The sequence below is a fragment of the Ranitomeya variabilis genome, chromosome 2 (genome assembly GCF_051348905.1).
Source record: "Ranitomeya variabilis isolate aRanVar5 chromosome 2, aRanVar5.hap1, whole genome shotgun sequence".
NCBI classification, from domain to species: domain Eukaryota; kingdom Metazoa; phylum Chordata; class Amphibia; order Anura; family Dendrobatidae; genus Ranitomeya; species Ranitomeya variabilis.
The window spans coordinates 884,292,956-884,309,073 of record NC_135233.1 but is presented as its reverse complement, the minus strand read 5'-3'; the positions used below and the strand labels follow the sequence as shown (position 1 = coordinate 884,309,073).

Below are 16,118 nucleotides of genomic sequence, written 5' to 3'. Positions count from 1 at the left end.
CAAACCTTCTTGCCACAGCTTGCATTGTTGTGCCATCCTGGATGAGCTGCACTACCTGAGCCACTTGTGTGGGTTGTAGAGTCCGTCTCATGCTACCACAAGTGAGAAAGCACAACCAACATTCAAAAATGACCAAAACATCAGCCAGAAAGCATTGGTACTAAGATGTGGTCCCCACCTGCAGAACCACTCCTTTATTGAGGGTGTCTTGATAACTGCCAATAATTTCCATCTGTTGTCTATTCCATTTGCACAACAGCATGTGAAATTGATTGTCAATTGTTGCTTCCTAAGTGGACAGTTTGATTTTACAGAAGTTTGATTTACTTGGAGTTATATTCTGTTTATGTGTTCCCCTTATTTTTTTGAGCAGTGTATAATCAGACCTGTTGTTTGCGGTAGACTAACCAGGACAGTAAAGAGATCAGATATCAGACAGATTTTGCAAGACCTTTATTTTCAGTAAAAACGCAAAGGAAAAAAAAACACATAAACAAACAATCTATGTAGACTGATCACTGTGGGCAAGTGTATCCACCTTTATCATTTATCGTTAAATTTAGTGACGAAAATGAATCATCACTCTTGGAAACTAGATTCCCAATCTAAATTTCTCAAACGATGATTGTAAAATTTAAACTAGTGACTCCACTGGTTGTAATGGGCAATGGTCCACTTTCCCTTTTAACTAGTTTTGATACATATCTAAGGTCTTAAAGGGAATCTGTCACCTCATTTTTTGCATATAAGCTGCGGCCACCGCCATTAGGGGCTTGTCTACAGCATTCTGTAATGATGTAGATAAGCCCCCGGATGTAACCTGAAAGGTAAGAAAAAAAAGTTAGATTATACTCACCCAAAAGCGGTCCGGTGCGGCGCCTCCCATCATCATGCGATGACGTCCTCTTCCTTGATTCTGTCGCGGCTCCGGCGTACTTTGTCTGCCCTGTTGAGGGCAGATCGAAGTACTGCAGTGCGCAGGAGCCGGGAAAGCTCAGTGAGGCCCAGCGCCTGCACACTGCAGTACTTTACTCTGCCCTCAACAGGGCAAATCAGTACACCTGTGCAAGAGCCGCAACACAAAGCAAGAAGGATGACAACATCGTATGAAGATGGGACGACCCGGATCTGCGACGCCCATCGGACCTGGACCGCCCCTGGGTGAATATAATCTAACTTGTTTTTCTCATCTTTCAGGTTACATCGGGGGCTTATCCACAGCATTACAGAATGCTGTAGATAAGCCCCTAATGGCGGTGGCTGCAGCTTATATGCGAAAAATGAGGTGACCGATTCCCTTTAAGAAAAAACATTAATCAAGGTCCTTTTTCTCCAACTCAATAAACAAATGAAACTCTCCTTCACCCCTTAAAAAAAAGGATGCCCACAACATACTAAACACCATACTATGAATGTACTTTCCAAGCTTTATATTACAAATAACAGATCTATGAATTGTATGCATGTCTTCATCACCTAAATTGTACCTACCGTAACCTTCCATCTTGGGCTGCTGCACCCCCAGAAATAATTTTTGTAATAAAAATGCTTGTATCCTCTCCAATGTGCGGATTATCGGTACCTCCAGCAATGCTAAATCCAAGTCCTGATGTTCCCTGAAACAAACCACAACAAAAAAAATTATTATATAAAAAGTTGCACTGCACAGAATGGCTCATCATCAGAAACATACTGAAAATAACGAGATGAATGCGGCGGACACAATATGGACTGTTTTATCTATGCTCAGGTCAATATCGTATTGTACATATGAAGATACAAGTAGAACATGTCTTACACTGTATAAACTAAAGTTTAGCTGTATACTCAGGGCGTTTCAAAAATCAAAATGGTATAAACACGAAATATGGAAACTAAAGGGGACGGAAAATATTTTACAGATAAACCATACTATTCTGAGATTGACGTTAGATTGAAGGGTGTTGCGGACACCTACCACTGCAAAGTTTGGGAAAAATCTTTCAGTACAATCCCGATGTAACAAATACAAATATTGTTATATAGAATAAAAGGTCCATTGACACAATAGGAGGAGCAGTTGTCAGCACGGTGGGTCAGTGGTTAGCACTGTTGCATTGCAGAACTAGGCTCCTGGGTTCGAATCCCATCAAGACAACATCAGCAATGAGACTGTATGTTCTCCCTGTGTTGTGTGCGTTTCCTCCAGGTTCTCTTGTTTCCTTCTACACTCCAAAGACATATTCATAGGGAATATACATTGTGTGCCCCAATGGGTACAGTGATGATAATGTCTGTAAAGCGCTGCGGAATATGACGACACTCATAAGAAACGCATAATAAATAATCTAATAAAATGTTGCCGTATAAATATAAAGGTACGTGCCCACGATCAGGAATAGTAGCATTTTGGAGGCAGTGTATTTTTGCTGCGTTTTACATTACAAGCACAGTGGATGTGATTTATAGAAATCCCGTGGCCACTATGCTTCTTTTTAACGCTGCTTAAACTGACATGCGGTGCAGGTTTAGGCCCCTTTCACACATCCTTTTTTTAGAATCAGTCACAATCCGTCGGTTTTAGAAAAAAAACGGATCCTGCAAACGTTGCTGCTGGATCCATTTTTCCCCCCATAGACTTGTATTAGCGACGGATTGTGATGGATAGTCTTCCGTTTCTTCCGTCTTTTGACGGATCTGTCGTAAAGTCGTTGTCCGTCGGCAGGAGACAACGGACCTAGGAACGTTTTTTTGTGTACGTCGAAAAGTTGGCCAGCGACGGATCCTGCGCTGTCAGTCGCTGGCTATAATGGAAGCCTATGGGCGCAGGATCCGTCGCTGTCCGTCAGAAGGCTGAATTCTCTCTCTCTCTTTCGAATTTTGTTCCTTTAAATTCCAGCTACAGCTGCTTCAACGGATCCGTCAAAAAACGGATCCAGTGCATCAGGTTTTTTTTTTACAATCGGCACGGATCCGTCTTTTCAACACTGACGGATTCTGACTGATTCTAAAAAACAGATGCGTGAAAGAGGCCTTTAAAGCCGCAGCATGTCAATTTCTGTAGCTGATACGCTAATCTCCTCTACATACTTTCCCTGAATAGACTGTCATTAGATGCAGTAAATCCGCATAGTTCTGAAAGACAAGTGCGTATGTAGAAAGCAGCAAAAATACACCGTCCAAAACGCTATTATTCCTGGTCGTGTTAACGCACTCAAACAATATCGAGAATTTACCCTTTCAAGTGTGATCTCCTCGTATTCATAATCTGTATCGGTTCCATTTACCTGTAAAACAACAGGTCATTTTAGCATGGCTGTGACAGTAAGACAACTCTAAAATATCAAATTTACAACTAACGGAGCATTTTCACATCAGCTCAGCCATACATACAGTCATGCACGCATGTGACGATCACAAAAGGGCCATGGTATAGTAACATACTGAGCATCTTCAGAGCAGAAGATGCCAGAAGAATTGTCAGCTCACATCTTTTAGCTGCTTGGCACCTTTGTAAATCTGAATCATAGCTGAACTTAACAGCAAGTCATTTTTACACAAATTCTTAGGTTCTTTTTTTGTGCACTTGGTCAATGCTTTTTTCAGGAAGATTTAGAAGCGGACCAGCGTGAATAACAAAGGTCAGGTGCACACTGCCTTATTGTGCTACTTTACCCCATTCTAAGGTTTTGGTGAAAAGAAATTTAAAGTGGCTACACATCACCTTGGCCACCTTAGTTGGGCATAGCTGCCCAGTGTGGTCTCACCCCAAACCTGAACATCGTGGCTCATCAACACTAGGACACAATCACCTAACTTATAAAAAGTGGCCTATTAATAGGTTTACAAGTTGACGCGTACTAATGGTTATAGAGTTTGGCTGCTCTGTATCAGCCTCGAATCATCAGCATTCACATTATTGTGGTATAAATTGACATGCTAGACATTACAAATCCTCAGTGATGGCTAATTTACACCACAGATCTTCTCTGCAGCACAAGATGATGAGATTTCAGGAATTTCACAATGCTGCTACTGTAATATGCAGCAATAGACTTAGCATAAAATGTGGTGTATATATATCCCTAAAAGATACCCTAAGGGTAGCATTTGGTGCAGGCATTTCTAGCAAGAAAAATACAGCAGCATAAACGTTCATTTTTATGCAGATTTTTTCCCTACTCATATGCACTGAAAAAACGCAGCAAAAACGTAAAGTGTGCACATGGCCTAAATATTTGTATTCCATAACAGTAGAATGGCACATACCAATTAATAAATTCTACACAGTGTGCCATTTAATATACAGAAATATTTACCTTCTTGTACACATTAAAACTGAAAAAATACAGGCTGGCACACCCTGGCAAGGGTGCGCCTACAACAGGTCAAAAACTAAGGCAGCATATACAGGTCCTTCTCAAAAAATTAGCATATAGTGTTAAATTTCATTATTTACCATAATGTAATGATTACAATTAAACTTTCATATATTATAGATTCATTATCCACCAACTGAAATTTGTCAGGTCTTTTATTGTTTTAATACTGATGATTTTGGCATACAACTCCTGATTACCCAAAAAACCTGTCTCAATAAATTAGCATATCAAGAAAAGGTCCTCTAAACGACCTATTACCCTAATCTTCTGAATCAACTAATTAACTCTAAACACATGCAAAAGATACCTGAGGCTTTTAAAAACTCCCTGCCTGGTTCATTACTCAAAACCCCCATCATGGGTAAGACTAGCGACCTGACAGATGTCAAGAAGGCCATCATTGACACCCTCAAGCAAGAGGGTAAGACCCAAAAAGAAATTTCTCAACAAATAGGCTGTTCCCAGAGTGCTGTATCAAGGCACCTCAATGGTAAGTCTGTTGGAAGGAAACAATGTGGCAGAAAACGCTGTACAACGAGAAGAGGTGACCGGACCCTGAGGAAGATTGTGGAGAAGGACCGATTCCAGACCTTGGGGAACCTGAGGAAGCAGTGGACTGAGTCTGGTGTGGAAACATCCAGAGCCACCGTGCACAGGCGTGTGCAGGAAATGGGCTACAGGTGCCGCATTCCCCAGGTAAAGCCACTTTTGAACCATAAACAGCGGCAGAAGCGCCTGACCTGGGCTACAGAGAAGCAGCACTGGACTGTTGCTAAGTGGTCCCAAGTACTTTTTTCTGATGAAAGCAAATTTTGCATGTCATTCGGAAATCAAGGTGCCAGAGTCTGGAGGAAGACTGGGGAGAAGGAAATGCCAAAATGCCTGAAGTCCAGTGTCAAGTACCCACAGTCAGTGATGGTGTGGGGTGCCATGTCAGCTGCTGGTGTTGGTCCACTGTGTTTCATCAAGGGCAGGGTCAATGCAGCTAGCTATCAGGAGATTTTGGAGCACTTCATGCTTCCATCGGCTGAAATGCTTTATGGAGATGAAGATTTCATTTTTCAGCACGACCTGGCACCTGCTCACAGTGCCAAAACCACTGGTAAATGGTTTACTGACCATGGTATTACTGTGCTCAATTGGCCTGCCAACTCTCCTGACCTGAACCCCATAGAGAATCTGTGGGATATTGTGAAGAGAAAGTTGAGAGACGCAAGACCCAACACTCTGGATGAGCTTAAGGCCGCTATTGAAGCATCCTGGGCCTCCATAACATCTCAGCAGTGTCACAGGCTGATTGCCTCCATGCCACGCCGCATTGAAGCAGTCATTTCTGCCAAAGGATTCCCGACCAAGTATTGAGTGCATAACTGAACATTATTATTTGATTGTTTTTTTTGTTTGTTATTAAAAAACACTTTTATTTGATTGGACGGGTGAAATATGCTAATTTATTGAGACAGGTTTTTTGGGTTATCAGGAGTTGTATGCCAAAATCATCAGTATTAAAACAATAAAAGACCTGACAAATTTCAGTTGGTGGATAATGAATCTATAATATATGAAAGTTTAATTGTAATCATTACATTATGGTAAATAATGAAATTTAACACTATATGCTATTTTTTTGAGAAGGACCTGTAGATGAGCTTGATTTCCAAGCTGATGATTAATAAGAGGCTTCATTGTTAATGGTGGTGCTGTTACTCTGCTAAATGGCAGATGACCACAATACAAACTCCTTTTAGCTGCAGCTGATTTGAAACGGAGCCAATCTGCATGTCAGCACGTGTCTGCAAGTTCTCAGTTCACCACCACTCGTTTTAAGGAATGTTCTGTTGGAAAAACCACCTGGAAATTCTCCTTCCAAAAGCCAAAGTTGCCGTGAACCAGCAGACATCAACATTTAATTGACATACAGCCAGATGTTATTACTGCTGCAATTCTGGCCAGACAACCACTGCGAGAAGGACATGTGATTCTACACAAATTTCTAATGAAACCACTGGTAAAAGTATCCACCCATGGGGGATACAACTTCACAAACACTAAAAATTTAATGGACAGATTTTGCTTATAAAGCAGCTTCGATACTATTACTTGTGTCCTGGTCAGCAGCTAATTATTATCTTCTCCATTCATTAATGGTTGCTGCGGAATATGTTGGCGCTATATAAATAAAGATTATTATTATTAGATTATTATTATTATTATTATTAATGGTTTTAAATGGCGTGCTTCACTCTACATTTTTTCCTTTTAAATACCCAGTTGTTTGTAAATATTACAAGAAACAAGTATGTAGAAGAATTCTTCACATAAAATAGGAGCAGAGAGCCTGATTTCAGTGCCATGTTACTTAGGGTAGTATTACACTTCTATAATGCTCTCCATGTAGCACTACGTTGGGCATTCTGACAGATTTCCCCCCAAAAAAATGAATTCTGAAAGGATCCAAAATATAGCCAATGAAGCCAATGCAGTCACAGTATGGCCTTCCTGACCTGGCAGCATTCATGTTTTTTCGACACACACAAGATGTGGCAGAGCAGAATTTAAGAGAAAAAAAACCAAAACAAAAACATTTTATCATCTTACAATTCATGGTTAATACGGAAGTTTAAGATAGTCAGCATTAGATCCCTGAGACCAGGGACTGTCTGCAGCAGGCAGGTGCTACAGTTGTAATGTCATCGCTGCTGCAGCAACCCTTCGCTTGGCCCCGATAAAATAAAGCTTATCCTCACAACCGTACGAGAGCTCTGGGGCCACAAGAAGACGTAGTTTTCACAGATAGAACACTTGACCATTACAGTCTATGGGCCTGTCCAAATAGCAGTGGGTTTTTTTTGCGGCGTATCAGCAAAAAAAAGTCACAGACATGTTTGTTTTTAGTGGCATCATGGATGAAAACACCACAAGTCTGAGTTCATGAAAATCCCAGACTGCAAATGGATGGCAACAGTCTGCGTGAGATAGGAGACGCTTTGTAATTATTATTATTTTTTTTCAAATATGAAAATCACTGATGAAACACTGATGGCAAATACTGACACACTGAGCAAACACTGTTGAAACAGACTTTTTTTTGGACTCCAGAATGAGGCCTTAGTCTCTATGAAATGCACTTAAATAGACATTTCTTAACCCTCCAGAATGTGAAAAAATATCTTCACAGTAGAACTGAAAACAAACAAAAACAAATATTCGCACAGGACTTACATAAGGTGGTGTGTCCAGATTATCTGTATTTACAATCACAGGTGGGGGATTTGCCTAGAAAAAAAAGAAAAGTTACAGATATGTATTCTCAAAAATTCAGAACAATTTTAAGCAGATAAAAAAATTAAAACTCAAACTGTTTATATGGTCAAGGTGATCATTGTAAGGCTACTTTCACACTAGCGTTAACTGCATTCCGTCACAATGCGTCGTTTTGCCAAAAAAACGCATCCTGCAAAAGTGTTTGCAGGATGCGTTTTTTCACCATTGATTAACATTAAGCGACGCATTGTGATGGATTGCCACACGTCGCACCCGTCGTGCGACGGATGCGTCATGCAGTGGCGGACCGTCGGGAGCAAAAAACGTTGCTTGCAACGTTTTTTGCTCCGTCGTAAACGTCTTTTCTGACCGCGCATGCGCGGCCGGAACTCCACCCCCACCTCACAATGGGGCAGCGGATGCGCTGGAAAAATGCATCCGCTGCCCCCGTTGTGCGGCGGAGACAACGCTAGCGTCGGGAACGTCGGCCCGACGCTAGTGTGAAAGTAGCCTTAGAGAATATCATCCCTTTATTTATGGAATCTGCTGCCTGACCCAAAAACTGCAGTATTAATTCCTATGCAAGGGACATGCCAAACCCCTTTCCGAGCCTCTGGCTCCACTCACTGCCTAGGACCACCGTCTGCTTCACTGACAGCTCACTGGCTGCTTACTCAGTAAGCCATCAGTCAGGCAGGGAATGAAGCATGTCCAAAGCACTTTAGCCTCCCTTGCAAAGGAAATAATACTGCAATTTATTCTGCAGGGAGCAACAGGTTGCGTAAATAAAGGTATGGATGATATTTTCAAAGAACAATATCACCATATAAACAGTGTGGCGCAGTGGATTGTGTGGCTAGATTCCCAATAACCCCTTCCTTCACATTACACACCAGCATGGCATATGATGGAGACACAATGATACACCAGATCTAGTGCAGCGGAGCACTATCAATAGTGATAACCACTTCAAATATTGATTTGTAGCATTTGAAATAGTACAGATTTGGGGTCGCGCTGCTCAATATACTCATCGCCCACCTCTCCCCTCCTGCAACCCAATCACAAGGTGCTCATGTGTTTACATGACTGCTGAAGACCCTCATACCTGTTGTTACAGTACTCCTATGAAAAGCAGCCCATGGCTGGGATTCACAGGAGACCAACATTTTCACTATGCATATAGCAATACCTTGGTAATGCAATATTGAGTATTCCGCAATCGTTTATTTTGTGGATTGAGAAGAAGCTTTTGTTGGAAACATTTTATATAACGTTTTGGATCACAGTTATCCGATGCTCTACGCTGAGCACTTACTTAGGAGTTTCCATCTAAATCTCTGAGTGACATGACCCAAGGGATCCATTCACTATAATGAGGCAGCAGAGTTACTCAGTTTGGCCTCTGTTCATTGCTGTCCTTTTCAGGGTTAAACAAAACTGAAGTCCACAGTGCATCCATCTGTCCCATTATAGGGAATCTTCCGCCGGGGGCTCCATCTAAATCACATTTTTCGGAGATTTATATGGAAACCCCGGTGTAAGCACTCAGCATAGAGCGCAGGATAAGTGGGAGCCGAGCCTTACTGCGATCTTTGGGAGGCAGAATGAATAAAACAACAGCAGGTGAAGAGATGGTTTTATTTTTTACGCTGTACCTCTTGCAGTATAAGAGATTAGACGACTTTATTCTTTGGGTTGGTGCGATTACAGCGATACCAGATTTATTTAGTTTATTTCATGTTTGGCTACTGTCGGGTATGTGCACACGTCAGGATTTTTTGCGTTTTTTTCATGTTTTTTCCGCTATAAAACCGCGATAAAAACGTGAAAAATGCGCTAACATATGCCTCCTATTATTTACAGTGTATCCCGCATTTTTTGTGCAAATGTTGCGATTTTTTCCACGAAAAAATCGCATCGCGGAAAAAAAAGCAACATGTTCAATAAAAATGCAGATTGCGGGGATTCCGCACACCTAGGAGTCCATTGATCTGCTTACTTCCCGCACGGGGCTGTGCACACCATGCGGGAAGTAAGCAGATTATGTGCGGTTGGTACCCAGGGTGGAGGAGAGGAGACTCTCCTCCACGCACTGGGCACCATAAAATTGGTCAAAAATAAAAGAATTAAAATAAAAAATAGTCCTATACTCCTGCGCGCACACACCAGCTATAGGAAGAGGAACGGACGCCGCTGAGGAGATCGTCTGGGTGAGTATAAGCATTTTTTTTAATTTTTTTTAATTATTTTTAAACATTCTATCTTTTACTATAGATGCTGCATAAGCAGCATCTATAGTAAAAAGTTGGTCACACTTGTCAAACACTATGTTTGACAAGTGTGACCAACCTGTCAGTCAGTTTTCCAAGCGATGCTACAGATCGCTTGGAAAACTCTAGCATTCTGCAAGCTAATTACGCTTGCAGAATGCTAAAAAAAAGGGAAAAAAAATGCGGATTTCTTGCAGAAAATTTCCGGTTTTCTTCAGGAAATTTCTGCAAGAAATCCGGACGTGTGCACATACCCTCACACTGTTTTTTCCCCACTTTTTGTCCAGAGGAACGATGAAAAACCATAGTTCTTGCTATGTTTTTTTTTTTTTTTTACAGTGTTCACTGTAGAGGGTTAGCTAGTGGGACAGTTTTATAGGTCAGGTCGTTCAGGACGCAGCGATAGCAAATATATGTCCTTTATTTGTTTCTTTTTGTTTTTAAATCTTTATTTTGCTATTTTTTTCATATTTTTAAAAACACTTTTTTTATAATTCATGTTTTATTTTATTTTTAATTTTTTAAACTTTTTTTTTTTACCCTTTTCCCAGGATGCAACAAGATGGCCAGGATGCCCTGATCGCAGATCTAATACTTTGCAATGCTTTTGCATTGCAAGGCATTAGATCAGCATCTCTCAAACAGGGATGAGGACATTAGCTCCTACTCTAAGCAGGAACTTACAGGCAAACTGTACGTAGGTGACCCATGGCTATCTTTCTGCTCGGGGTCACTATTGAGACCATCGACACAATGCAACTGCGTTGTGCCAATCAGAGCAGAAAGGGAGCTCCCTCACTCTGCCAAATGATGGCGCTGTCACCAGCGACATCAGAAAGGTTAAATCGGCACTAACACCGATCGTGGGCATTGCCACAGAGTGTCAGCTCTCATATAGCAAAACAAGCTGTACATGTACGGTGGTTTCCAAAAACGCACCTCCCACAACACTATACATGTGCGACGGCTGTTGTGAAGGGGTTAAAAACTTAATTCCCCCTTTTCTCCCATTAAAAAATAAATAAATAACACATGTGGTATCGCTGCATCCATAAAAGTCTGATCTAGCAAGAAACAAAATTATTTAACCTGATCAGTAAATGTCGCAATGAGAAAATAAAATTGTATTAATACTTCAAAATGTTGTAAATAAAACATCAGCTCGCCCTGCAAAAGACAAGTCCTCATAGACCCATCGACTGAAAAAGTTATTGGTCTAGGGAAACTACAACTTGTCCCGCAAAAAAAGAAAAAAAAACAAAAACAAAACCGGCCCTCTCATGTTTATGTTGTTAGACACATTATAAAGTTATGGATCGTAGCAGAAAAGGGGATACAAAAAAACACATTTGTAAAACACCTGCAGTATTATTATTTACCAAGCTTTTAAAAAAAAAAGCCCTACAGAGATAAAGTTTTGAAAAAGCGCCATACCTTCAAACATGCTGCATTTTTTTAAATAAAAACATCACTGTCCAAAAATGCAGGTAAAGAGCAGCTAAAGAGACACCAACTAGATTACTGTATATGAAAAGATTTTTAGATTTTGGTAAAGTCCCATAAAAATCTGTCTAAAAAAATAAAAAACAAATCAACGTTAACAAATCTATCAATAAAAGCGAGCACAGTTCCCAAATCTATCATAAGGGTATGTGCACACGTTGCGGATTCTATGCGGATCCGCAGCGTTTTTTGCAGTGCAGAAAAGCTGCAGATCCGCAATTGATTTACAGTGAGGCTATGTTCACACTTTGCGGTTTTTGCTGCGGATCCGCAGCGGATTTGACGCTGCGGATCCGCAGCAGTTTTCCATGCAGGGTACAGTACAACGTTACCCTATGGAAAACAAAAACCGCTGTGCCCACATTGCGGAAAATCCCTTTAAAAACCACGCGGAATTGCTGCGGAAAAAAAGAAGGAGCATGTCACTTCTTTCTGCGGATTCCGCAGCGGTTTTCAACATGCACCAATAGGAAAGTGCTGTTGAAAACCCGCAGAGGAATCCGCAGAAGAAACCGCAGGAAAATCCGCAGTGAAAACGGCAGCGGTTTTGCACTGCGGTTTTTCCAAATCCGTTGCGGAAAAATCCGCAGCAAAATCTGCAAAGTGTGAACAAGCCCTAAATCAATGAGAAAAAACAAATGCTGTGCTAATGGTGCGGAAAATCCGCTGCGGAAACGCTGCGGTTTAAAAGAAATAGCATGTCAATTCCTTTTTGTGAATCTGCAGCGTTTTTGTACCCATTCCATTATAGAAAACCGCAGGGGTAAAAAAACGCAGCAAATCCGCAAGAAAACCGCAGCAAAAACACACAAAAAAACACTGCGGAACCGCACAAAAAACCGCAGGTGCGTTTTCAGCCAGGAGAGACAGAATCCGCACCAGAAATTCCTAAGCCGAATCCGCAACGTGTGCACATAGCCTAAGGCTATGTGCACACGTAGGAAATGTGGTGCAGAATTTTCTGCTCTAAATCTGCATCTCCTGGCAGAATCCGCAGGTGCGTTTTTTATGTGTTTCTTGTGCGTTTTTTGGTGCAGTTTTTGTGCAGATTTTTACCACTGCAGATTTCTATTAATGGAGGGGTGCAGAAACGCTGCAGAAACGCACAAAAGTGACATGCACTTCTTTGAAATCTGCAGCGTTTCTGCGCAGATTTTTCTGCACAGCTTTTTTTTTTCACATTGATTTACATTGTAAATCACAGTGCAGTTCTGCAGCGTTTCTGCAGCAGAAAAATCTGCTGCAGTTCTGCACCAATTCTTCACTAAATCTGCATCGTGTGCACATACCCATAGGGTATGTTCACACGTTGCGGTTTTTACTGCGGATCCGCAGCGTTTTTGACGCTGCGGATCCGCAGCAGTTTCCCATGCAGTTTCCGATGCGGTGTAGAGTACCATGTGAACCTATGGAAAATAAAAACTGCTGTGCACATGCTGCGGAAAAAAACGCGCGGAAACGCTGCGGTTTATTTTCCGCAGCATGTCAATTCTTTGTGCGGAATCAGCAGCGATTTTACACCTGCTCCATACTAAAAAACCGGAGGTGTAAAACCGCAGTAGAATCCGCACAAAAACCGCGAAAAATCCGCAGGAAAAACGCAGTGTTTTTTCCCTGCGGATTTATCAAAATCAGTGCAGAAAAATCCGTACACCAGTCCGCAGCATGTGCACATACCCTAAAAGTAAGCACAGTTCCCAAATCTATCAATAAAAGTGAGCACAGTTCTCAAATCTATCAATAAAAGTGAGCACAGTTCTCAAATCTATCAATAAAAGTGAGCACAGTTCCCAAATGTATCAATAAAAGTGAGCACAGTTCTCAAATCTATCAATAAAAGTGAGCACAGTTCCCAAATCTATCAATAAAAGTGAGCACAGTTCTCAAATCTATCAATAAAAGTGAGCACAGTTCTCAAATCTATCAATAAAAGTGAGCACAGTTCTCAAATCTATCAATACTAGCGAGCACAGTTCCCAAATCTATCAATAAAAGTGAGCACAGTTCCCAAATCTATCAATACTAGCGAGCACAGTTCCCAAATCTATCAATAAAAGTGAGCACAGTTCCCAAATCTATCAATACTAGCGAGCACAGTTCCCAAATCTATCAATAAAAGTGAGCACAGTTCTCAAATCTATCAATAAAAGTGAGCACAGTTCTCAAATCTATCAATAAAAGTGAGCACAGTTCCCAAATCTATCAATAATAGTGAGCACAGTTCCCAAATCTATCAATAATAGTGAGCACAGTTCCCAAATCTATCAATAATAGTGAGCACAGTTCCCAAATCTATCAATAAAAGTGAGCACAGTTCTCAATTCTATCAATAATAGTGAGCACAGTTCCCAATCTATCAATAATAGCGAGCACAGTTCCTATCAATAGACTGCAGTTTCCTCAAATGGTAAAAATGTCTTCACATCATCAAAAGCGGCTGAGTGAGGAGAGACGACCCTGGCGGACTAATCCTTTCAGGATACACAGCCTTAGCAGAGTGCATGCGGCAGGACAGTCACCCAGGGTCAGGCCTCCTTACTCCACCTGTGTTACTCATGTGAAAATATGTCCACGATAAGGGGAAGCTGCAATATAATGGCGAGTACACTGCAGGTCATGAGCATATATTTGGTTCTGATATGGCTGGTACCAAAGTTCACAGTTCATTTATAACTCGTTTTACATTCTGCATATCCAGCCCCTAATACTTCTATTTGTGAAAAAGAAGAACAATTGAAATGCTTGGTGGGTAACAGCGGACTTCGTTTTAGTCTTGTAAATATAAATTTGCGCTAGGAAATTAGACGTTCTTCACTCCTTCAATTGAGAAGTTGGTTATGCTGGAGTCACACAAGCGTATCACACGGCCCAGTGCTATGCAATAAATCATCACATTACACTCTGCCCAGTGTTACTTTATGGGGCAGCTCAGATCTGCGATTAATTTCTCATGCAGATTCGGTGTGAACGATTTGCAGCGAGACTCTGCTCACTCGCACCCATACAAGTCTATGAAACATCACAGTGCGGTGTAGGCAGACACCGGCAGCAGGGGAGATGGAGAGATTACTTTCTCCGTCTCCTCTGCAGCTGTGCTCCGTTCCGGTCATGCGAGAGAATCGGAGCACAGAGCACCGACACTCGGTTCACACTCGCCGCAGAGCGGGAGCCGAGGGTCATTAGCATATCGCACCCGATGCCATACACTGCGGTGACTCCAGCCTTACTCACAGTACACTAGCATGGCGAGAGTTCAGTGAATTATGGGTGATAAGGAAAAAGACAAGGCAGCAGTATATTTTCTTTAGGTTTTGTAGGTATTTCCTGCTCTGTAAGATGCACTTGCCTCATTTAGGCCGGGGTTACAGGGCGACATTTGTCACATCACTAAAATGTAGTGACGCATTGCATCTAATGATTTCGTATGGTGTCGCACTGTGACGGGGACAACCAGCAACTGACACGTGGTTCGGAAATATTTCCCAAAAAGTTAGATTTCTATTACAAACGACTCACTCGCCATAGACCGCTATACGCGTCGCATGTGACTTGCTGCAACTTGGCCATTTTATTTCACAGCAGAATCAGCGTTCTAACACAGTCACACAACAGCTGGACGCAGACAAGAAAAGAGGCCCAGACTTTTCTGAGAATTGCTGTTGTGCACAAAGTCTGAGCACAAAGTTACTAACATGGTTTTTATACTGGTGATACGCATCCAAACAGGGAAGGAAAGATAGAAACCCTGAGAATGTTAAAGTCAGGCTAAAAGTCAGTTCAAGGAATGCACTTTTTTAGACTCTACATTTAAGTTTCCATTTATAACTCCTGTAAAGGCCTTTAGTTGCCTAAGGGCAGATAAAATAAGCGGCACAGAGCTCGGGGTGCTGTACGGCTACAGTCAGCAGTGCCAGTCTAGGAGTGTAGTGATTGTGGCAGACTATGTCAGCCCGCCGCTCGAAGTAAGTGGCTTCTAAACCCTGGGCTACTGACTGACAGACTTGCAGTGTGACTAGCTTTCTTTTGTATTTTTGATGACGCCTCTCTACCGTCATACACCAGTATATAATAATAATAATAATTTTTATTTATATAGCGCCAACATATTCCGTAGCGCTTTACAACTTATAGAGGGGACTTGTACAGACAATAGACATTACAGCATAACAGAAATCACAGTTCAAAACAGATACCAGGAGGAATGAGGGCCCAGCTCGCAAGCTTACAAACTATGAGGAAAAGGGGAGACACGAGAGGTGGATGGTAACAATTGCTTTAGTTATTTGGACCAGCCATAGTGTAAGGCTCGGGTGTTCATGTAAAGCTGCATGAACCAGTTAACTGCCTAAGTATGTAACAGTACGGACACAGAGTGCTATTAACTGCATAAAGTGTATGAGAACATGATGCGAGGAACCTGATTATGTGTTTTGTTTTTTTTTTCTATTTTTAATAGGCCACACAGGGATAGTTAGTTTAATGCGTTGAGGCGGTAGGCCAGTCTGAACAAATGCGTTTTTAGGGCACGCTTAAAACTGTGGGGATTGGGGATTAATCGTATTAACCTAGGTAGTGCATTCCAAAGAATCGGCGCAGCACGTGTAAAGTCTTGGAGACGGGAGTGGGAGGTTCTGATTATTGAGGATGCTATCACTGCGGAGGCCAGTCACCGAGGAGGCCAGTCACTGAAGAGGCCAGTCACCGAGGAGGCCAGTCA

The 16,118-nt window shown here is 41.8% G+C and overlaps 1 protein-coding gene across 26 annotated transcripts in view; it reads right to left on the bottom strand.

Moving 5' to 3' along the window:
• The window catches only part of DLG1 (discs large MAGUK scaffold protein 1), a 389,579-nt gene that overhangs the window by 127,171 nt on the left and 246,290 nt on the right, over nt 1-16,118 (bottom strand). For all 26 annotated transcript variants that reach the window (XM_077290372.1, XM_077290374.1, XM_077290377.1 and 23 more), the window contains 3 exons: nt 7,584-7,637; nt 3,216-3,266; nt 1,492-1,616 (listed from right to left, as the gene is read on the bottom strand). In XM_077290372.1, coding sequence (XP_077146487.1) covers nt 1,492-1,616; nt 3,216-3,266; nt 7,584-7,637 — 230 coding nt within the window. The remainder of the gene's footprint in view (nt 1-1,491; nt 1,617-3,215; nt 3,267-7,583; nt 7,638-16,118) is intronic.